General features: G+C 51.0%; 1 protein-coding gene across 10 annotated transcripts in view; it reads right to left on the reverse strand.

Moving 5' to 3' along the window:
* The window catches only part of MYOCD (myocardin), a 220,715-nt gene continuing 198,085 nt past the window's right edge, over positions 1-22,630 (reverse strand). For 4 of the 10 annotated variants that reach the window (XM_042833400.1, XM_042833402.1, XM_042833408.1 and 1 more), the window contains 10 exons: positions 21,548-21,603; positions 17,394-17,469; positions 14,845-15,006; positions 10,523-10,698; positions 9,982-10,107; positions 9,213-9,487; positions 8,708-8,861; positions 6,386-7,339; positions 3,148-3,205; positions 1-2,519 (listed from right to left, as the gene is read on the reverse strand). In XM_042833400.1, coding sequence (XP_042689334.1) covers positions 1,951-2,519; positions 3,148-3,205; positions 6,386-7,339; positions 8,708-8,861; positions 9,213-9,487; positions 9,982-10,107; positions 10,523-10,698; positions 14,845-15,006; positions 17,394-17,469; positions 21,548-21,603 — 2,606 coding nt within the window. In that variant the 3' untranslated portion in view covers positions 1-1,950. The remainder of the gene's footprint in view (positions 2,520-3,147; positions 3,206-6,385; positions 7,340-8,707; positions 8,862-9,212; positions 9,488-9,981; positions 10,108-10,522; positions 10,699-14,844; positions 15,007-17,393; positions 17,470-21,547; positions 21,604-22,630) is intronic. The other 6 variants (XM_042833406.1, XM_042833409.1, XM_042833410.1 and 3 more) reach the window with 4 other exon arrangements.

Raw genomic sequence — 22,630 nt, forward strand, 5'->3', positions numbered from 1 at the left:
GCAAAGGGGTTTTTAATAATGAAGGTGTTGCTGGTAACATAGGTAAGGAAATGTGCTTGTTTACAAGTTCGAAGCTGACAGCATCCCTTTAAATAAGGAAATACATTTGTTGAGAGGAGAAAGTTACCTGGAAAGCCCTGTACAACGGCGCAGTGTAGCAGCTAACACTACTCTGATTCAAGTGCTATTAATATTCTCCATGGAACGGCTTCTAAAAATTTCTCCCTTATAAAAAGGAATTAAAAAAAAAAAAAAAACAACGCAACCTGTGATTGTCTATCCTAGCAGTGCACCGTGACCATTTGTACAATAGAAAAGTGATGCTTTAAATAGTGACTTAAAAGCCGTGTTCTTTATACAGCATGCAACATCGCCACGAGCCAGGGACGCAGGGGCTGCGGGGCTGCTTGGTGAGCCCACAGTGCACCTCACAGCGCCGCGTCACCGATGCGCTGTCCTTCCAGTAACACAAATATTAAATACACTCAGTCTGTAAATAGTTTAACAATCTCTGTCAGCAACAATATTTACTTTGGCAAAACCAGAATTGCAAAGCCGACGTGTCCGTCAAAGAGTCTGCAGCAAGTTCTTTGGTGGCTGCCAAGAAGTGAAGCAAAGGCTCCTTCTCGCTGGAGCCTGAGGAAGGATATTGCACAGAGACTCGCAGGAGAAATGCTGGTGACTTCAAACTGGAGGCATCACTGCAGGAGAGCATCCATCTCCGCTGGCTTCAGAAGAACGAGCTCCTCTAGGCTCAGTGATTCACAGCTGTTCTCCAGACAGCCTTGCTCTGAGCTGGGTGATGCCGGAGTAAACTCAAGAGAGAAGAAAATCGCTGCTGAGGATCAAGGAAGAAGGGAAGAAGGAAGCCTTCTGGATGGCAGAGAGCGGAGACAGCAAAAGCAGATGCTCACACAAAATCACAGCCCTGTGAGGGCCTGCTCAGCCCTGCCCCATGTGCAGGAGGGGGGCTGCTCCTGATGCCCTGCTGGGTGGTGAAAAGCTACCCCACACTGCAGCTCTGCAGGGACAGCCCTTCCAAAGCTGTGCTGTACTGTCCACATGACCTGCTCCTACCTTGGACCACAACACATTACCCATCTCTTTATCTGTACCACACGAGCTGAGCCATGCCAGCTCCACCGGAATGCCACATCTCTTCAACACCTGCACCTGCGGCCTGAATGGCTGCCTCCAGCATCCACACCTCTGCTCCAAGGTCTCGGACTGCAGCCTGACTCAGCTCAGACTGTAGCTGGGACAGCTCTTCGGCTTTCAGCCCCCCAGACAGTCTGAGAACATCCCAAAGCACCACCAGGAACACAGTAGGCTCCATCTCTCGCTTGCTCATACAGTTGTGCAGGGACTGGGGTGGCACAGCTCCGGGGCTTTGGGGGCAGGAGGAAGGGCACAAGGTGAGTCTGGCTGTACACAGGGGGCTCACTGCCCTGGCTGGGCAGAGCCCTCATGCCTCTCTGCTCCCAGCCCTCCTGACCTGGGCAAGGCTGAGGGGAGCCCTGCGAAATGTCAGGAGGGAGCAGGACAGCAACCTCTGTGTGCTTGCTTCCCTGTTGCTTCTCGAGTGAGCTCGCCTCACCACGTGGTTTTGTCGTGAGCTGCTCCAGTTCTCACGGGAGTGTCTGCTAAAACTGGGGGGAGAAAGATAAAAAGAACAAAAACAAAGTTACAGACAACTGTCAATCTAAAGGAGTGTTGATAAAGGCACTTGGTATCCTTTGTGAAGATGTGCCAGTGGAAGGAAAACGAAGTACCAGAGCTGTTGTGCTGTCAGTTTGCAGTAACTGAAAATTCAAACAAGTTTATTCGCTGGGAAAATGGCTCCAGTTTCCCCTGAATGTGGCGTGTTAGCCCTACGTGTTCTCCAGCATGGCGGAAACACTGCGCTGGCTGCTGTGGGCGCACAGTATTCTGCCTCCACTGCCCTCCTATTCACCATTGCTGCAGGTGGAGGTCCATGCTGGTGTTTAAATTGAGATCAGTAACATCCAGAAAATCAATGTTGAAGATGCTGGGGCCTGCGGGAGTGAGTGAGCTGAAGCCAGTGGCGGAGCTGGGGGGGGTGAGGTCCAGCCACTCCATCGTTTCCCATGGAGATTCGGTGAAACTCATTTGTAAACCGGAGCCATCAGCAGGGGAAGGGGAGAGTTGCGTTTCCATGGGCGAGAGGGGAGTCTGTAAAATCTCCTGGGATGTGAGCAGTTCATCTGCGGCTTTGCTGGAGAACCCCTCTATCATCCCCTCGAAGTGGGACTCCTCTCCTCCCATCTTCAGCAGGGTGATTTCACCAACTCTCCCCAGCGGGCTGTGGGCATTCAGCAGGACCTCAAGGTGAGCATCACCACCACCTGGACAGTGCTCAAATGGGAGCTGGGTGGTGGAGACCTGTTCAAATGGAGCAGACGACTTTGGGAGCGGAGTGCTGGAGTTCCCTGTAGACACTGTTATCTGAGGTACTTTCTGGAGGCAGGACCGATCTTCCTTGGCGTTGGCTGGCATTTCTGTTCAACAAACAAGAGGGAATTGAGGTGTTCTGGCAGCCCTTATCACTGCTAAGCAGGAGGCACTGCTGAGGCCCCTGAGCAAGGTTCTTGGGCTAGGCATGCCTGCAGGGACCCACACCCAACTCCATCCCTTCGGCATCACCCACCCATCCTCCCTGTGGGAAGCCCCTCGCATTCCCTCTTCCTGATCTCAGCTCCCCCAGTTTTGGAACCTGTCTTCAGGGCACAAGCACTGGCAGCTGTCCCCATGGGGATGGTCATGCATTAAGAAGGGCACAGGTAGCAATCTGCACAGGGGAGGGCACATCCTGCTCTATGTGGGAGATGGCACTGGCAGCACTGGGAGAGGAGGGCAGCAGAGGCTCTGTTGCACACTGCCATCCTTTCTGAGCAGGTTCCCAAGCCTGGATGCCTGCACTGATCTCAGGCTTCTGTGGGCACAGGCTCTGGCAGGCTTTTTCACCAGCACAGGCCCCATGTGATTTTGGAGTCAATCTCTGGTGTAGGGCAGCAAATGAAAGCCATACCCAGCTCAAGCAGCTCCCGGAGGCACACCGAGAGCTCAGGGCCCCGCAGACCTACACCTGAGGGGAAGCCCTGGAGGGGTCAGAGAAGCAGTGCGTACCTCCGCTCTCAATCAGCACGTCCAGGAGTTCGTCCATCTGCTGACTTCGAGTCATCTGCTGCAGCAAACGGCAAAGAGGAGAGTAGAGGGCATTAGGAGGAGAGTCCCTCCGGCCACGCACCAAGCAGGTGGCTCTGGACCCCAGAAGAGATGCAGGGGTCTGGCAGTGGCATTCGGATGAGCACTGGGAGATCAAGGACAAGTGCAGCAGATCCAAACAGCGCTGCAATAGGTTCCCCCTGACCTGCAGCCAAGTTGTGCTCAGCAGCTGCTGCAGACTGCCTCTCCCCAGAGCAATGAGGACACAGATTTTCTGGACCTGGCACCTAGCACTGACACGTGCCTGCTCCCACTCTCTGCACTGGGAACAATGAAACAGCATCCTCTTCTCCCTGACTGCAGACTGGAAGAACTGCCCACACATCTCGCAGCCAGCATAAGCCAGTTTTCATCACTGTCAGTGGTATTGCTCCATGTTCCTAAAAGCACCATCACGACTGGCACTGAGGCTGCTGGCAGGCTCTCACAAGAAGTGATGGGTTTGCACGTGGTGGAGAAGGTCTTCCCCACAGGAGCAGCACTCCAGGATATGGCTAAGGGCAGCAGATGGTCTGGGGTGGGATTTTACCAATGGGCTACAGAGGGTAGGTGAGGTTTCTTGAAGAGTGGCTCACAGGTCTATTTGTCACATAGCACTGAACACCCCAAAGAGGAGTGCCCCTGAGTTTTGGGGCATTTGTGTGGCATGTCAGGACCCCAGGCAACTTCCACTTGCACAAGCCCCATTTAGCATGGTGTCTGACTGCTCTGTGACAATCATTTAGTAGCTTTCCACGGAAAGGCTGCCTCTTATGGAAAAAGGCCTGTAATCCTCAGAGACCCCATAGAGGGTTGTAGTCCCTGCAGCTGCCTTAACCACTCTGCACCGCTCTGCCCCGTTGAAAGTAAAAATCATGCAGTTACCTGCTTTATTGAACCCTGATAGGGTGGAGGCTGCTTTCTCTCTGAGAGGGCTGTGCTTGACTTACAGAAACTTGGGGATGAAGCTGAAAACTTTTGACCTGCCTGTTTAGTCATCTACATGGGGGAAATACAGGGAAATGGAATCGATGCACAGGGAAAAGATTCTGCTCCTCAGCATGCAGGATATCTGCATCACCTTAGCTGAAGCCAGAGCAGCACCAGGAAAACTAAGGGTGTTGTGGGTCAGATCAGCTCACAGTGCCTGGTTTCTGGGCAGGAAACAGAGAGGGAATAACTCCTTGGGTGAGCTCTGAGGACCCCAGAAGGATGCAGAACCATGAGCATGGTTCTCCAGAACTCAGCTCAGCTGTAAATGTGCAGAGCAAGAGAGAGAGTGGCTGTATCCAGGATAGCAATGCTCCCCAAGCCACAAGCTGCCTCTCACCTCCTTCTTTTGGGGACCTTCTCTGTCACCACTGGTTTAGGGAGATCTCAGGAGCACTGGCAGGGCAGACAGCCCAAAAGAGTCACTGCCAGGCCTTCCCCGTGCCCATGCCAAACAGCTGTGCACTGGTGCCAACTTTTTGCCAGGAAGAGGCCATCCCCTTCCAGGAGGGTCCTCACTCCTCACCCGAAGGTCTGGTTCCTGCTAGCTGCTGTTCTTCTTTGCCTTCAAGCCCACAGGTGCCCTTCATGAGGAAAGCCCAGGACAGTGATTTCACAACCAGGATGAGCAGCAGGACACTGCAGAGTCAATCCCTGAGCGTGCCCCTTGTGCTCTGGCAGTGGGGAAAGAGCTGGAGGAGCCCCTGAGGTGCTGTTCCTCCTGCTGATGCTCAGTGTCTGACTGTTTGTTCAGAGCAGCTCCACTGCCTCTCTTGGAGTACTGTTCCACAGGGCTGCAACCCACTGCCCACTGCATCACAGTGCAGCCCCACTGCTTGTTCCACCTACAGCTCTGCACACCACCGCCTGCCCCCCTGCAGCACTCTCTCTGCCTGTCTCACCCCTACAGCACTGCTCCTCTCTGCCCATCTCACTGACAGACCAACTGCCTGTGTCCTGCACATCACTGTTCTCGTGATAGGCTGCATCCTACTCTGTCACCCTGCAGCCCTGCCACACTCACACAGCACACTGCTCCATGTGCAAGCTGTGGGACTGTAGCTCAGGAGCTGTCCTGTATGAGTACTGGGTGTATCACAGTAGGTGCCATGCTGCCTCAGGTAGGGTGTTGGGATGAAATGGGGCTGTGATCAGTGGCATTTATTCTACTTTTGTATGTTGGCAGCACGTGCCCTTTTACAAGCTTTCACACTCATCCTGAGGGCTGAATGAAGAGTGGAGACACTGAAAGGGCCACACTGCTGTGCTAGTGGCCTGAGGGGAACAAGCCCCTGATTGCAGACCCCAGTGGCAAGTCCTGTTCTATTGCCAAGAAAAGGCTTTCCATATGATTGGGAGAACTGCCCTCCTTCAACTCAGTGGTCAAAATACACTGTTGCACTGCTAGCAGATGCAATGGCTTAGCAAGAGGTTGATGAGCCCCGCTGCGCTGTGGCAGGGTTCTCCCAGGAGAGTAGGGACCTCCCAGCAGCTGAGGGAGCTGTGCTGGTGGTTCCTGATTGTGGATTGAGCTGTGCCAGGACTCCATGGGGCAGAGGGAGCTGTGCCAGGGCTCTTTGGGGCAGAGGGAGCTGTGCCAGGTCTTCCCCAGGTGGAAGGAGCTGAGCCAGGACTCCATGGGGCAGAGGGAGCTGTGCCAGGGCTCCCCTAGTGGCACAGCAAGCTGAGCCAGAGCCTCCCCTGAGGGGAGTGAGAGATGAGCTAGGGCTCCTTTAGGGCAGAAGAATCTGTGCCAAAGCTTCCCCAGGGCAGAAAGCTGTGCCAGGTCTCCTCATGGCAGGGGAAACTGTGCCAGGACTCTTGCAGGGCACAGAGAACTCTGCCAGTGCTTACTTGGGGCAGAGGGAGCTGTGCCAAGGCTCCATGGGGCAGAGGATCTGTGATTGGCCCCCAGGGCAACTGGATGTGGAGGCATCAAGGCTCTCTAGGAAATGCCCTGCAAAGGACCCTGCGGTGCCATCAGCTTCCAACCCATTCTCCTTCTCAGCTATTCTGTGCCCCTACAGACAGCTCATCGTGTTCCTGCCGCCCCCTGGTGCCCATCAAGGTGCCAGCACTGACAGAAAAGAGCTCGGAGGCGTCTGTGCGAATGCCCACAGACACGTGCGTGCTCACCACAGAGATGACAGCTGGGGTGCTCCCCACTTACCGATGCCGTGCGAAGGCAACTGCTGGTCTGGGGCGATGCGCTGCGCCCTTCTGCCTGTGAGCCGGGGGACACTGCCAGGAGATAGTGGCTGTTGGGGGACGGCGGCAGGCTGATGTGCTGAGGGCTCTTCGCAGCCCCGAGTGGAGAGTGCTGGGGGGAGCACTGCGGGCTCAGGAATGTCGAGGAGGTGATGGTGCTTTGCCCCGCGGGCTCCAAGCAGTGGCTATTTACAATGTGAGACAGCTGCGGCACCCCACAGTTACTTAACTTATCCGAGCTGTTGGCTTGCCCTTTCAAGGCAGTTTGTTTGGATGCAAACGGGCAGCTGGACACTGCATTTTCTTGCTTGATGGGGACACTGAAGAAATGCTGGGAGGGCTGTTGTTTCTCCTCAAGGCCATTGCTTCTCTTTCGCTTCTGCAGCTGCATCCTTAGCTCTTCTACCTGCCTCTGCTCTTGCTGCAGCTTCCACGTCAACTCATTGATGACCTTCTGCTTCTCCACCAGCATCTTGTCTTTCTCTGTGTCAATCCCTTCCAGCTCCAGCTGGATGCTCCCTCCATTCATGCTGCTCATCAGGCTTTCCTCAGCACTACCATGAACCGGAGATGGCTGAAGACCAAACTGTGGAGAAGACATGGGCCCGTCGTTGAATGTGTCTGGCAGAGAGCCACTGACAGAGAGGTCGGAGGAGGCTGGAGAGATGGGTGGAGTGGAGCTGGTGCTGCCGAAGTGGTAGAAGCCATTTGACAACATGCCTGTGGAAGACTGCGACTGGTAATTTGACAAGGTGCTTGTTGGAGTGACTGGAAAGGTGACAGTTGTGATCTCACTGAAATTTGGCACTGCATTGCTGCTGCACTCCTGGAAGGGCCGCAGCCGTTCCATCAGTGCTGTTTTGGTACCTGATACAGGCAGGCCTCTTATTCGGAGCTGCTGCCTCAGTTCTGACACCTAGAAGAAAAGTCACCAACAATCATTCCCGATGCTTTCCCTTGAAGGCAAGCGCTTTAGAAACCTGACATCACAGGTTCCCTGCTCTGGCTCCCCAGGTGCTCAGTCACCACACACAGCCCTGATCACCATATATTTTATAGGACCCTGAGCCTTCCTAATGGGAAAACCTTCCTTCTGCTAGAAACTTACTGCTCTCCATGAGCCAGCGGAGGTCTTTGGGCCATGGAGGTAAACTAGGATTCCCTTGATAGCAGTAAGTTTCCACATGAGTGGAGGACTTTCAACACAGCCCAGGAACAAGATGATGGCATTCTTTAGCTCAGACAACATGACTGCATACATTTGGAGCTAGCTGCTCCACGTTCAGACATCTGAACCAGGCTCAGGTATCTAATCAATGTTATCACTGTCATAGAATCATAGACTCACAAATCATAGAATAGTCTGAGTTGGAACTATCCTGTGAGTCCAACTCCTGGCACCATGCAGGATTACCCAAAAATCAAACCCAACTAGGAGTGTTGTCCATATGCTTCTCAAACTCTGTCAGGCTTGGTGCCACAATGGCTGCTTGGAGAGTCTTATCCACCCTCTTAGTGAAGAACTTTTTTTCTATGGCCAAACTCATGTTATTTCTATCTCATTTTATTTTCCCATCTAATAGTGACAGAGAAATCCATTACCCCAAGGTCTCTGCTTCTAAAAAGACTTGGTCTTTCCTATGGCTGAAGCTCTACTAAGAAATCCCAATCCTTTGTGCCCTTGTCTACATGAGAGGTTTAAATACTACTCAGTGTTCACATTTGCAGTCTCTGGAGATACCTGCTTGTGCAGTGAGTGGACCTTGCCTGACTGCTGGCAAGGAGTTGCAGCATCATGGTCTCAGCATGGGCAATGGCTGCAGAGAAGCTGAGTCACTGGGTGGGTGTGAAGGCCATGCTGACCTATTTTCTGTCTATTCTGTTGGCAATATCCAAGATATCCACCATAATACTACAGAAGCTGTGGGATCATGAGCTGTCAGAACAGCAACACAGATTGTCCTCTAGTCCTGGACCTAATGTCCTGGCCTGCAGCTGTCTCAAGATGCAGGATTTGCTGATACATCCACTGGAGCAGTGCACACGTGATGCCCACATAGGAGCAAATCCCTGCTTTTAGTTATCACCACCCTGACCAATTCCTGCTCCACTGTGCTGTACACCTTGGTTTGCTCACAGTGTGGTGGTGCATGCTGGTCTGTAACATACATTCAGTCCCTGTCAGCACAACCTGCATTGTTGCACTTACAATGCACAAATAAGAGTAGCAACGAACATACAGGCTATAAAATTCTGCTCCTGTGCTAACAAAGTGTTCACTTACTTTCAGATCATCCAGGTTAGATGGCAGAGGGCCTGGCTTGATAGATGAGACACAAGTCTGTCCTGAAAAGGTGGTTTTCACAGGAGAAAGAGGGGTGCTGCTGACAGAAGTTGATGAAGCATTTGAACTTTTGATCATTTGCTCATTTGATTGCCTGAAATAACAAAGGAGATACAGGGTAACAAGTCTGCCCTCTGGGGACTCAGTGCCCATTGCTATGGTGTACCATCTCCGTGCTCCTTTGGGGCTCTTATCCCCTGTATGAGACCTGAAGGACTGCCAACCCCGAGGAAAAACAGTTTGGGCTGCAAGGAGATTGCTGGTATCCTACCAGCAAGTCACAGGTTCCCCAGCTAGTGCACAAAGTCAGAACAGGTTTTTGGGAGGTTGCTATGTATTATGCTTACATGTATTTATCTCCAATGCACTGGCACAAGTGGAAATGGGAGAGGAATGTTTAGAGGGAGATAGTACTAAGCCCTGCTACTGGCACATCATCACTCACTTTATCTGGCCTTGGTGCATCCCTGGGTAGTTGAAGTGCTGCTGCTGTTGCTGCTGTTGCTGCTGTTGTTGCTGTTGCTGCTGGCTGAGGATCTGGAGCTGCAGAAAGAGCTGCTGCTGCTGGAGGAGTCTTGCATATGCGGAGTCCATAGGTGGAGGGGACTTCTCTGCCTTCTGGTCTGGAGGGATGTACTGGTGATATTTCAGCTTCTTCACTTTTGGCTTGGTGTCCTTGGGCTTTTTGTGACGGTTCTTGCTGTCACTGGATGATTTTGACTGTTGGTTAAAGAAGAAAAGGAATTAGCTGAGAGAAGAGCTCTTGACATTCCTGTGGGAATTGGGAGGCCTGGATAGAGCAGGGGCAGGTCCTGCTGGCACCCTGACAGCCCAGCTCCACGAGCAGCTAATCATGCACGTGAGGGACTTCTCCAGGGCAACATCTAATCCCAGCTGTGCTGAAGAACACATGGGATGGAAAAAGGCCTTCCTTGCCTTGATAGTATTTCTGCATTACCTTATATTTCCAACTCCCAAACCCAGGGAATGTTTCCAATGTAGGACCTGAGCAGTCAACTCTAGCAAGTACCAAAGCTCTACCGTTTATAACCACAAAATGGGATCCATCTCTCCTCATTATTCCAGACCTTTAAGACCAAGCCCTCAAACTTCCCAGGCACACGGGGTGCAGCACATGGGTACTTCTGGCCTGGCTGTGCCACCTGCCCTGCAGGTATTACCTCTCCCAGGGAGTGCGGATATGCAGACATTACCTTCACCACAGAGGGCACTGGGAGAGGTGGGCTGTCCTGCCCCACTGCTTGCTTGGGGCTGTTGCACTGGCCGCTCTGGCCTGAGGCAAGCTCCGCTGTGCTGCACTCAGTGCCACGGGGGTGATCCTGGAAGGGAGAGGTGCAATGTGAGAGGGAACGTGGGGCAGGCGTGGGCCCTTTGGACCCATTCCTCTGCCCAAAGTGTTCCCAGTTCGCCAGGATACTTTAGGCCTGACCTGCCGTCTCCTATAGTTCACCTCAGGGCAACCCAGTCCCTCCAGCTCCCACAGTCCTCCCAGCCTAGAGCTCATCTCATCCCAGTGCCCCTTAACCCAGCATTCTCATTTCCCCCAGTCCATCCCAGTTCCCTCAAGCCCAGCTTCAGTGTTGCCGCCTCACTGCCCTCCCAGTTGCATTCAGTGCCCCAATCCAGCCCTGCAGCCCCTCCATCCCCCCCGGCCCAGCTGTGCCCTCATACTGGGGAGCCATGCCCCTGCCCCAGCAGAGCAGGGAAGCGCTGCTTTCCAGTAGTGCCACCCACCTGGGACGGCCCCGAGGGGGCCGAGGGAGGCAGCTCGGAGGATTTGGTGCCTGCTGACGACTCTGTGGAGCCCTGGGAGTCCTCGCTCCTGGCCTGCTCTGGGGACAGCCCGTCATTGCTGCTGTCCTCCTCAAAGGCAAATGCATCAGATGGCTTGGAGAAGTTCACCTGCGTGCCTGCCAGGCAAAGAGAGGTGGACATCAGGGATGTGCTGGCTGCCCTGCCTGCAGCAGCAATGGCTGCCTGCCTCCTGCTCCCAGCTAGCTGTGTGGGCACAACAGTGGTGCATCTGCTGGTGGGCGGGATGGGGTGAGCGGAAGGAGCACGGGGGGTGCTCGGATCACACAGCAACGTCTGCACCCTGTGGTCTGGGCCCAGAGGACTGTTTCTGCTTCCATGTGTGCCAATCTTTTTAAGATCTGGGCGCAGGACAAGGGCACGGTGCTTGAGCCGTTCAAACGCACATCCCACCTCAAGCCAAGGACAAGGCTGTGGTATGGCAAGGAAAGGAGTCTGCAGGCCGTGGCCCAATGCCTGAATGAAGGAAGCTGGTGGGTAACACATTTCTTAGGAGGAGCGTGGCCTGGCAGAGCAGGAGGCATTCTCAGAGACTACAGGCCTGCTGGGCTGCACAGGAGCAGCTTGGCTACCCTATCCTGCCATTGAACTGCAACGGCGAGAGGGGCAAGGGTCTCCTTGATCAGCCAAGCATCTTGATTACACTTATGGAACTCCATCCTCAGCAGAAGAACTGAAGGTGAAATCCACCTGGAGGGTGACACAGCCTTTCCTGGCAAAAGAGTCAACATCTGGACAGAGGCTTCCAGGTCTGGTGTCTGTCCATGAGCTTCATTCACATGAAATGCTTCAAGTCACTGCCATTACTTCTTGACTGCCACAAAGCCTGCCCCAGACATTGCTTCTCCCCTCTGCAAAGCTCCCAGCATACTATCTCCTAGTCAGATGGGCAAGAGCTCTTGACCCCAGGCTTTTACTGATAAATGAAGTGTTGAAAAAGAAAAGCTCTCATGTGAGGCTTGGGAGGGCTGCAGGTGGGGGTAGAGGAAGGAGCAGCATGGCCATGCTCATAATCTCCTCGTGCTTACATCTGGCATTTGTCAGGCAGCTTGGCACACTGATAGCAAAGTGACAAATGGGGAAATAGGAAGGGTCTGGGGACAAACCTCCACCTGTCTGTGCTGCTGGTCTAGCAATGTGCACCTTCTCACTGACACGCACCCTCCTGCTCTGACCCCTGCCCTATCTGAAAGATAAAGGTTATCTCTGCTTGCCCCAGCTCGTGGTGCCAGGGTGGGTGAGCCCTGGCTGCCCGCCCCAGGAAGGCTCTTTGAGCCACCAGCAGCAGCTGGACCCCTGTGGAGGGTGTGCTGCCTGCCGTGAGCTCCTTTTGGGAAGAGATCCCGCATAGACAGCGCTTGCTGGTATCCTGTGACAACATGGCTCTGTGTCCTATTTGCCTGTCCCCATCCTGAGTGCTGTGCATATCACCAGCACCAGCCTCCTCTGGGACCCTGGTGTTGAAGAGGAGTTGCTTTTTCTGCTTGGACAACCCAAGAGCATCCTTGCCATGGCAACTCTGGGGCAGACAGGCACAGGGATATGAGATCGATAGTGTGCTGGGGAGGGGCTCTCTCCTCCTGCTCCACAGGGCCTGGTGTTCTTCCTTGTGTTTGGAGATAGGGCCTGTCCTTTCTCCTCTACAGCTGGCATCTGACATGGTACCCAAGCTTTCCCTTCCCTGAGGAAGTGCAAGGCAGTGCAGTCTGCTCCCCAGACTGGGTGGAAGCTGCTCCCCATGTCTACAGACAAGTGTGGGCATCCTCTGCTGGGAATAATCAGTCCAAGAAAAAGGGACTTGGGGATCTGCAAGACTTCCACTGCGCTGGCATTCCATAAACATGTGAGGAGAAAACGTACCAAAGCACAGACTCCAGGGGACCTTCAGGACACAGCAGCAGCCTGGAGCATGACAGGAATGTGCTGTATCCTGCTGTTTGATACTGGGAGCCTGCATGGAGCAGGGAGTGCTGCCCTTATCTGTTGCTCTCGTTCAGCCCGGGGCTGGCCATGTTATTTCATGATCCCATGTCTCTGCTGTAATCTCAGGCAGAATGGTGTTTGCTTGGGGCTGTTTCTAATGCACTGGGTATTGTCCTCTCAAACATATTGGACAAAGTGATGACAAGGACCTGATAAAAAAAGGTTCTTATATCACTGCTCAGCTATGTAGGGCACTGGCGGCCTCCTGTCACTGGGGCGTTAGGGCTTTCTGTTGGGGTCTGGCACTTTCTGCTCACCCTGCCGGAGGTGATTAGAGGAACACGTCAGCTGAACTTTCCGCTGTATAAACAGTTGAGATTCCAAGGTTAAAGGAAAACGATTTTAAACTCTGTCATCTTTCTGGTATTGCAAAAACAAAAGGCTTAACGTTCAAAAGTGCCAGTGCTCATCTCTGCTCCTTGTTCAACCTTCAGCCCCAAGGCACGAGCACAGCAAACTGCCTCCAACTTTCAAAATCAGCTTGAGGATCCCTCAGCTTGTGGCTTCTTCTACAGAAACCTGAGGGCCCTGGTGCAGCTTCAGCCTCGCTTCTGATGGCACCCAAATGCCCAAATGCCTGACCTTACATGCTGCATGTTTCACCCAAAGTGGGATAAAACTGGCCTCCAGGACGTATTTCCTGAGCATGTGATTGATAGAAGAGGATTATGAAAGAGAGAAATTTCAAAATTGAGCAAATGATTTAAAGCCAGACTTTGTTTTTAACAATTTTGTCTTGTAAATCTCTGCTTACCACAAGCTGCAGACAAGGCAGATGGAAAGAAACATTCAAAATCTTCAAGCACGCTTTGCCTGGCCTCCAAGCCTCCAGCTCCAGTGAATCATGCTCAAACTGCCTTGATTGTTTATAAGAGGAGGGATTTTTTTAATGGTTTTGTATTTTCGCTCTTCTCTCCTTCGATAAGTGGCTAAGGAGATTTTGCTTGAACTCTCCCTAAAAATTCCTCTTCAGACAGAGTCCTGGAACATTTCACCTTCAAAGGCAAGAGCTGTGAAATGCTGCAAATGGTGTGGCTCAAGAACCAGACTGCAGAAACTGCCGCGCGTGCCCAACGTGTGCTTTGCAGCAGGGAAACGAAGAGCAGGAATGACTGGAGGACAGGGAAGAAGTCTGTCTAAGCCTGCACTATTTCACGCTGTATCTGCTGGTTTCTGAGATGAAACCAAAGTCAAAGTACTTCCTGCCTCAGTTCCCATTTTCTGCATCGCTCCTGCTGTTCAAAGACCCCTCCTGTCCCAGAGCTCTGCCATTGTCCCTGTTTTTCCCTCAGCCCAGAATAGATACTTGTCATGGGATTATGCCAATGGAAATAATCCCGTGTATTTAGGAATGAGGAGCAACAGAGCAAGGAGTTCCTGGAGGCAGAATAGCTCTTAGTGCCCCACTTGAGGCCTGAGGTCCAATTTGGACACAGAGATGAGCCCAGACATCAGAAATACGGGCTGCTGGGCTGGCATTGAACAACCTTGCAGGCTTTCCTGCTCTTCTCTCTGTTTTCAGATCTCCCTGTTTTGGCACTGGTGAACTCTGAGTCACCAGTCTCCTTTGTTTCAGCCCATGCACTGCCCTTCCTGCAGCAGCACGGGGGAAATAACTGCAAGGGATCCTGCCTCCCCCCTCCAGCTGGGATGTGGGTGGTGGAGGAACACTAAGTTTAGGCATAAACTAAGCACTGGGAAATAGTAAGAGAATACTCTCCTTTGGGATGCAATCAGCTCCTTGTGTTCCCCAGAAGACTGGCACCCCTTTCCCTCTACTCTGCTGGACCTTGCATTCCACTGACATCAGTGGAAAAACAAAGCAGCAGCCTCACTGAACCAGGGCTTGGGATGTAAGAGTTTGGCAGGGCACAAGCAGGGCCAGGTTGGCCTGATGTCTGCATGTGTGAGCCCAAGCCCTCTGCCATGTCAGTGAGGAAGGAACATCCTCTCTCCAGCAGTATTATTTATGAACTTGGATGGGGCAGGTGGGGGAAGAAAGGATGCATTCTCCCTGAGAATACATGGCTGAAAAATGATTTGTGTTTCCATCACAGATACCCTAAGATGAAAACTCTCTTTTCATGGACCCAAGTAAGGCTGTGTGGGACCGGACAGTTTACTGTGAAAATAAGGAAATTTAAGTAATGTGCAGTTGCTACTCTTAGCTCCAGGCAGTCACTGCTGTGTGTCCTTGTAATCTCTCCGGCCCCTGCCCCGTGCCATGCACACAATACAAAATGCACGTTCACTTCCACTACCTTTTATGGCCTCTTTCACAGCTGAGTCGACAGGAATAATATTCTTCTCCACCAGCTCCAAAGGACCCGGCCTGAGAGCAATCTTTTCATTGAGATCATCTGCCAGTCGGGCTCTTTTCAGCTTCATTTGAGTGGACTGAATGGACCCCTCTGCAGCTGAGTCTAAAAGGCCAAATGGAAGGTATCAGTTCAGGACCAGGGCCATCTGTAAGCACACTGCTTGCTGAGAGCATGCTTCCCCTCAGCACAGCATTTCTGGGCTGCAGCCAAGACACAAGCAGAGCTCAGTGTCCAGCAGGAGCTGCTCTGAGGCTGGAGGCAAGATGGGGCATTGGGATGTGGATCTGAGCCTGAGCCTGACCCTGAGCCTGAGGTCAAGCTTCTCTATGCCCAATTAAAAGCCTTTGTTTTCTAACCTAGGCTTTCAAACCCAGCCAGCAGCTGAAGCATCCTTCCGAAGGCCCAGGAATGATCTGCAATGGAAACTTCATTAAGCTGTGACTGATTTGAGAGGCTAAGTGGACTCTGCCTCCTGCCTGCCAGGAGCCCAGTGGCTCTTGTGGTCTAATGCAGATCTGTACTTCTGTGGAACAGCTGGAGAAAAGAACCATTAACAGTGTTTGACAATTGGAGTAAATGCCTTGCTCTGGAAGGTAAAAAGCTGAAGCTTCAGGAGTGGAACATTCAGAGGCAGTGTGAGGACACTGTTCCAGGCCTCCAGGGGAAAAACAAGTTGGTGGAGAGGAGCATAATAAAGGCAGCTAGATCTGGAAACCACTGCCAAACCAATTCCAGCTGAGAAGCTCCCACTTACTGAGAGGTGACAGAGCAATAACCAATTACCATAGCAAACAGTAATTCCCCAAACAAAGATGTTCTGTTTCCTCTCATAGCATCAGCTTGGGTAGAGAGGGAGCAAGATCCTAAACTAGACTGCAATACCCCTTGGGGGTCAAAACTAAGAAGAGCTGCACCTAAGCTATGCTGCCTTCAAAGGCTAGACACTGTTATGGAAGAGATATTGTGCTCAACACAAGCTTGATACCAGGGAATAATGCTCTGCAGGAGGTCAGGAGAGCTGATGTAAGTCATTTCTGGCCTCAGACTAGATTGTGTGGAACCCACATGAGGTCCCTGAGGTGAGCAGTAACAGAAGGTGTGTCTGGAAGGCATTTAGATGATGGCACATATTCCAGCTGCCCCATTTCAATCACCTCTGTGTCCTGTTAGGAACCAGCTGGGTAGATAAGCCTATGATACTCCAGGGCACATCCCCATGAGTGAGTAGAGGCCTCAGCCCAGAAGTCTGTGTGGGGTAGCACAGCCAGGTGCTCCATGCACAACTAGGCATGCTCTGCACCACCCCTGTGTCTGGCCAGCCCTATCAGTGCTCAGTGACTGCAGCTCCACATCTCTTCTACTGCCTCCAGCCCAATTCCAGTCTGTACTTGCTTAACCTAAGGGAAAGACACTTTTACCTGTTAAATGGGCAATGATGCTGGCTCATTTTAGGGATGGAGAGACACAGTTAAAGGATGGCATTGGCATGAATCTATCAGACTCCTGGCTTAGACCTCCAGCATGCCAGAGGAAAAAGAAATATGGACTTTATCCACAGAGTGAGCAGGAGCCAGCCTTTACAGTCACCAGAAAGTAATCTGCTTTTTCTTAGGGACTGACAGGGTTTGAGGAGGGAGACTGCACAATTCTCCCTGTTTCAAAGGAGCTCCTTATCTCTGGAGATAATGGGGGACACTGCAGAGATCTGCTGCCTGTGATGGGATGCAGCAGAGCACCGCCAGCTTCCTGGCTGCAATGGGACATGAAGCTGGGGAAGGGGAAAATGCACAGACAGAGCAGAGCTCAACCTTCTCATATAGCAATGCTATAGGGTTGTTATTTCCATCAGCTTTCATTTTGTTTTGTTCAGCATCACCATAAGAATTATGGCAAAAAAATAAAAAGCACGTCCAGCTTTGGGAAGACATGAGAATCACCTGCTACAAGGCTTGTGTGCTACCACAGGTGCCCAAGGTTTGCACTTCATGAGGATTGGAATCATAGAATCATAAAACAGTCTGGGTTGAACAGGCCCACAGCGCTCATCCAGCTCCAACCCCCTGCTGTGTGCAGGTCGCCAACCAGCAGACCAGGCTGCCCAGAGCCACATCCAGCCTGGCCTTGAATGCCTGCAGGGATGGGGCATCCACAGCCTCCTTGGGCAACCCGTTCCAGAAGCGCAGGACCTCTGCACCTTTAACAGAGTTCTCTTTCATAGTTGTTTTCTACCCTACTGTCTTCTGGACCATCTCATGTTGGTCCTTGCCGGAGATGAACAAAGGTTAGAAAGGCCTTGGGTCTCCTCCTGACAGGGGAAAAGTGTGTCTTCCACCCAAAGACGGGATCTGGACTGGCTACTATACAGCATGTCCCTTTTGACAGTGGCTCTCATGAGCAGCTGGGGCAAAGTAAATAGTAACGAGAGTCCTGAAAGGAACTCAGGTGGGGCAGGAGAGATAAGAATGTAGGAGAATCCCAGGCAGTCTTACCTTGTAAAATGTGCATATTGACCAGGTCTGATCGCTCAGGCCTGCTTCTGATCTTGTGCTTGAGATAATCTTCAGTCTGCAGAACACAAATGCAGAGAGTGTTACCTGACTGGAGCATCAATAAGGTACAGAGAGCAGGTGCCTCTATGCTGTCCCATGTTTTTTTGGATTTATTACAGTTTAGGTTGAGTGAACTCCCAAATGGCATTTTTTATCACCTGGACACTGGCTGATTCTTGAATAGAAGTTCTTCAGAAAGGGAACAACATGCACAGAGCTGCTGAATGTTCACTATCCTCACAACTACACCGTGTCCTGGCCAATTATCCTTGGGCTTCTAATCCCTCAGATCTTATGAGAGTTTATGGGAAGGAAGAGCCCTGCTTACTGGGAGGGGCAGATCTGCTGGCTCAGCAACCCACATCATCTTTGAGAGCTGCACTACAGCAGTGCCATGGTGTAGTCTTAGCAATTACTTCTGTGGGAAGCCTGTCACTCTGCAATGAGATACAAGGCTGAGCAGGTCATGAGGATACCCAGACACTCACCCCAGGTCAACCACAAGACTTAGCCCTCCTGCAGCTACATGCTCTGCAGTTCCTCACCCCATCTACCCCATCTGTAGTACAGGTTTGGGAAAAAACACTTTGCAGATCACTGCAGCTGAGCTTGTGATGAGCTTGTACCCAATTCTTCATGGCTTTAGGAACAGAAGGGCACACAGAGGTGCAAAAACACCTTCCTCTGTGCCAAGGAAGTCGGTACTGGGGGCAGTTGACCTCAAGTTTACAGATGCAAGCTTACTACCTGGTGAAGAAGAGCTAAAGAATAACTTAGATTAATTATCAGCTGTTTGCTAAGTTGAGGTGCTAGAAGAAATAGTATGAAAAAATACACATTTTTTAAAAGGTTTAAACTCTTCAGGATAAATACAAAATAACACAAGCAGCTAGAGAAAGTTAGAAAACCTGTGGTAAAAGATATACAGGTTGGACTAACAGCAACAATCTCTGGTTCTCCAGGAAGCTGGGCCAGGGAGAGCATAATTTACTGCTTTAAAAGAGACGGAGAGAAGAAACCTGGAAATTACGACTCCAATCAGAGAGATATTGGAACAAGTAATCAAACAATCTATATAAAGGGATTTTGAAGATAGCAAGGAGGTGAGTAACGGCCAGGATGGATTCTCAACAAAAGATACCACAGCAACTATTTTCCTTTTATGGAGAGATGACAGATTTCTGTTACAGGAATAAACAAAGTATGTCACAAAGTTTGACTCTAAGCATGTTTTGACATTATCTCATTTTCTCATATTCAAACCAGAGAATTTGATCTGGATAAGACAAGCATAAAAAAGGAGCGTAACTGTGGGTCATCAAAGGAGTTAGGAATGGTTCACAGTGTAAACATAAGAATATATCAAATCATGTTCTGCAGCAATTCTTCCTATTCAATTTTTTCATTAATGCCTTGGATGATAGAAGATATACTGCTTAACTCTGATTCATTCAAGACTAACAGATTGCAATAGAAAATGATTTGGAGTAATTGAAGAAATCATCTGAAATTCATTGGATACAGTTAAAGAAGGACAATATGACTATGGTCAGGTCACAGCTAGCATCAGCTGGGGCAGCTGCACAAGCACTGGAAGGAATGAAGATTAATCCACCAGAGATGTTTCTGCAGTGCTCGGTGGGCAGTGACCTTAGATAGAAATTGGACTGGCAGGCAGCTTTCTAGGGAATGCCACAGGGAATGTCATAAGGACACAAGGAATAGCAAGGCCCTGCTCTGGGACCTGCGTCTGAAAGAACACGTGGGAAGGGCCTGGTGGGCAGCAGCAGCAATCATTGAGTCAGAAATGGGATCAATGAGGAGAGACTGAGGAAAGGAGACTGATCAGCTCAGAGATGCGCCTACTGTAGGGAAACAGGGTGCAAAATAATTTTAAAACGTGGTGCACAAAAAGAAATAAATGGCTCTGCTTGTCCATGCTTGTAGAAGGATAAGTAATGGGCTTAAGCTGCAACTGAAAAGCTTGGGCTGGGAAGCAGGGAAGATATGGTAACAGCACAGGTTAGGTTAGGGTGCAGTGCAGAAGGTTGCTGAGGGGGTGGATGGGATGGCTGCTGGCTGCTGCACATCTGTCAGGAATGACCTAGCTGGGGCTGTGCTGCTGTGAGGCAGAGGCTGTGTGTAAGCTGAGCCAGACAGCCTCTGTCCTCCAGCCCAGCAATCTACCACAGGACATCGACTTCAAAGTCTGCTGCCCTGGCCTAACGCCAGCCTCGTCCGTAGCCAGTGACATGTTTAAACAAATAATAGACATTTTATTTACTGAAGCCTTTGCAATTTCTTCCCCTTCCCCCATAATTCTTCCCCAGCTTATTTTCACCATCACAATCCCTTGCTTTGGACCACCTGTAGGTCTGCCAGGATTCTGTGCCAGCTTAGAGCTGGATGATGCCTGCATTTGGGTGCAGTTACATTCACCCAACTCACTTCTCTGTCAGATCAAGGCCTCACTTGAGCTAAATCTGAATTACTGTCCTCCAGACGTGATACCACCATGTTGACTCCTGCATTGGCACCATGCTAGCCTGACTTTCTGCTGTGATTACAGTTCCATTTGACCTTTTACTGTCTATGAGCTGTATTTGTGTCACTGGGGTGCAAACAGTGGAGAAAGACCTCAGATGTGTTTTTTCTTTTTAGCATCAGTTGAAGCAGAAGAGCTTTCAAAACACATGAAAGCCATTACTGTTACCTGCTTTCTGTTTGCAGAACATCAGTTTGAAGGAATATCAGCTAAACAACAAATGCTATTGAATAATTATCTGGAAACAGCTGCTGCTCCTTTCCTGTCAGGGCTACGAGCAGGGTATCCTTGCAAAGGAATATATTTTTGTTATAGGCTGTGTTCATCAGTGTGCTCATTAGCATGCTCTAAAAATGCATGCAGTTTGGGATAGACTAGACCATCCTTCGCTTTCCCCCAGGCAACCAGCCAGTGAAAGCCTTTGAAGAGCAGGACAGAGACACAAATGTATACAAAAATGTAAAATATATGATACTTCAGGGATACTTTGGATTGCTTGAAATTTCGTAAGCACGCTAATTTTTCAGAGTCAGACTGTGTTTCTTATGCTAGCCATTTATTACTGCTGGAGTCTCAGGGCAAGTGATTTGGAGTGTGTTTAAGTTCAGGAGAGCACTTCTCCATATTTCACAGCCATACTTTCTTGCAAAGGCCTTTTCCATGTGACTGTAAGCATATTTTGCAGACTAATGGAAGAAGCTCTTGTGTTCAAGAGAAACCGGTGTGACTATTCCCTTTGCCATGCTGTGTGCAGACATCTCTCCAGCTTGGTCAGGGCTGCATGCTGGGTGCTATAGAAAGTGCTTGGTGTGATTTTCCAAAGCGTGATCACATTGCAGAGTTTCAATGTGCTCTGGAAATGGCTACTTATCTCGTCCCTGCCTTCAGCATTATTTTGGGAAGCCGGAGTGCAGATAGGCAATGGGGTGAGTGTGAGACTGGCTCACTTAGCCCCTGGGATATCGCAGTGGACCAGCAGTGCTGCTGACTAAAAGTCCTCTCTGATGGCAAGTATGAGCCTCCTGGGGACTTTCTCCAGGTGACATCTCGCATTGCTCCTGCACACTTGCTAAATACTTAGCCTCTCATCTGTCCTGTTTGATGCTGACTGTTCTCTATGCCCTGACTTGTGCGGGAGTGGAGAGCAGTCAGCACAGCATGAAGTGGGCCGTGGATATGGCCCTGCAAGGAAAACAGAGGCTTGAAGTAGTTGGACATTTATGTAGTTGGAGGTTTACTGGAAGGCTGAACCCTGCCTTAAGCTCTTGTAAAGCCCAGGGACTGTTTTAAAACCCCCAAGCTCAGGGGACAGATGTCCCCTCTGCAATTTTAAACCCCCTGCCTGGAGAAGGGTGCTCCTAGACACATGAACCCTGGCTTGACCCCAGCGTGTCTGAAGCAAGGGAGATGCCCTGACCCTCGTCTGTGGCCATAGGGCCTTGCTAGAGGAAGCCAGATGAGGGCAGGGTGGTGAAAGGTGCTTTTGAACTCCACAACTCATGCAAAGCGAGCCCATGTGTTCACTCATTGGGATGGCAGTAGGAATTACCTTGGCTCGCTCCAGACTTTTTCGCTGTTCATGGAATGCGGATGGGCTTTTCAGTGCTGCAACAGGAAAGAGAGAGGAGCAGTCAGCACAGGAGTGGAAGCAAGCAGCCACCAGGATATTCAGCAACAGCATTTTAATGAGTGCTATAAAAATAGCAACACAAACTAGCTGCTCTCTTTATTGCACTAACTAAAAATAACTCAGGAAAGCTCTGGGAAATCCTGTGCTCTCTGCCAGGCCACAGCAAGAGAGCAGGGGACGGGGAGTGCAGGAGGGACATGGGCAGGAAGATTTGCAGGCTTTGGGATGTGCTGCTTAGGGGGATGTGCTGGAGAGCAAGTGCTGCTCTTCCTGGAGCTCCTCCTGCAGGTAATGGGACTGGGGGGCACCACAGGCCTGGCAAACTGATCTAGGGAGAGCATCAGGCTGAGGGGACATCACCTGCAAGTAACACCTATAGGTGACTGAGGCCAGCAGAAAAAAAGGAAAAGACCTGCCTGGCCACTTGGGGCCATGGGATTACAGCCTCCAGCAAGGGTGCTGCAACCAGGACCCTGGAGCTGCTTTCCTTTGTCCTTCTTCCATCACTGGCCACTCCTCCATCTTCTCTTGGCTCCTTCTCTCTGGACACTGACCTGCCCTCTGCCCAGAAGCACTGGTGTGACATGGTGCTTCCCTGGGCAGCTGTCTGGCCAGGACCAGACAGATCTTAGCATCTACTGGAACTAAGGATTAACCCAGAGAGGGTCCCAAAAGGAAGGCAAATGATCCCTGGGTCTTGGACCAGTGAGAGCAGTCTGTGCTGAGTCAAGGAGGACCCTGCACACTTCCTTGTTTAGCCTGATTCTATAGAAACTGAAGAGAAATTTGTGTGGTGAAGGGGTTAATATTTCTCAGTCCCTGAAGAAATTCTTGTCTGTCTGTGTAAGCAAGCAAAATGAACTGTTCCCATTGGGACGGGGAAGGGGAAGGTGTCCTGACCCACAAAGACAGCCTGCTACAACTCTTTGTTTGGCAACACTGAATTCCCTTCCCATCTTGTGAGTGGGATACAATGAGGACAGAAGTTATTTTCACACAGGA

The sequence above is a fragment of the Centrocercus urophasianus genome, unplaced genomic scaffold, assembly GCF_019232065.1.
Source record: "Centrocercus urophasianus isolate 14NV4802_14NV808 unplaced genomic scaffold, USGS_Curo_1.0 seq_41, whole genome shotgun sequence".
NCBI lineage: Eukaryota > Metazoa > Chordata > Aves > Galliformes > Phasianidae > Centrocercus > Centrocercus urophasianus.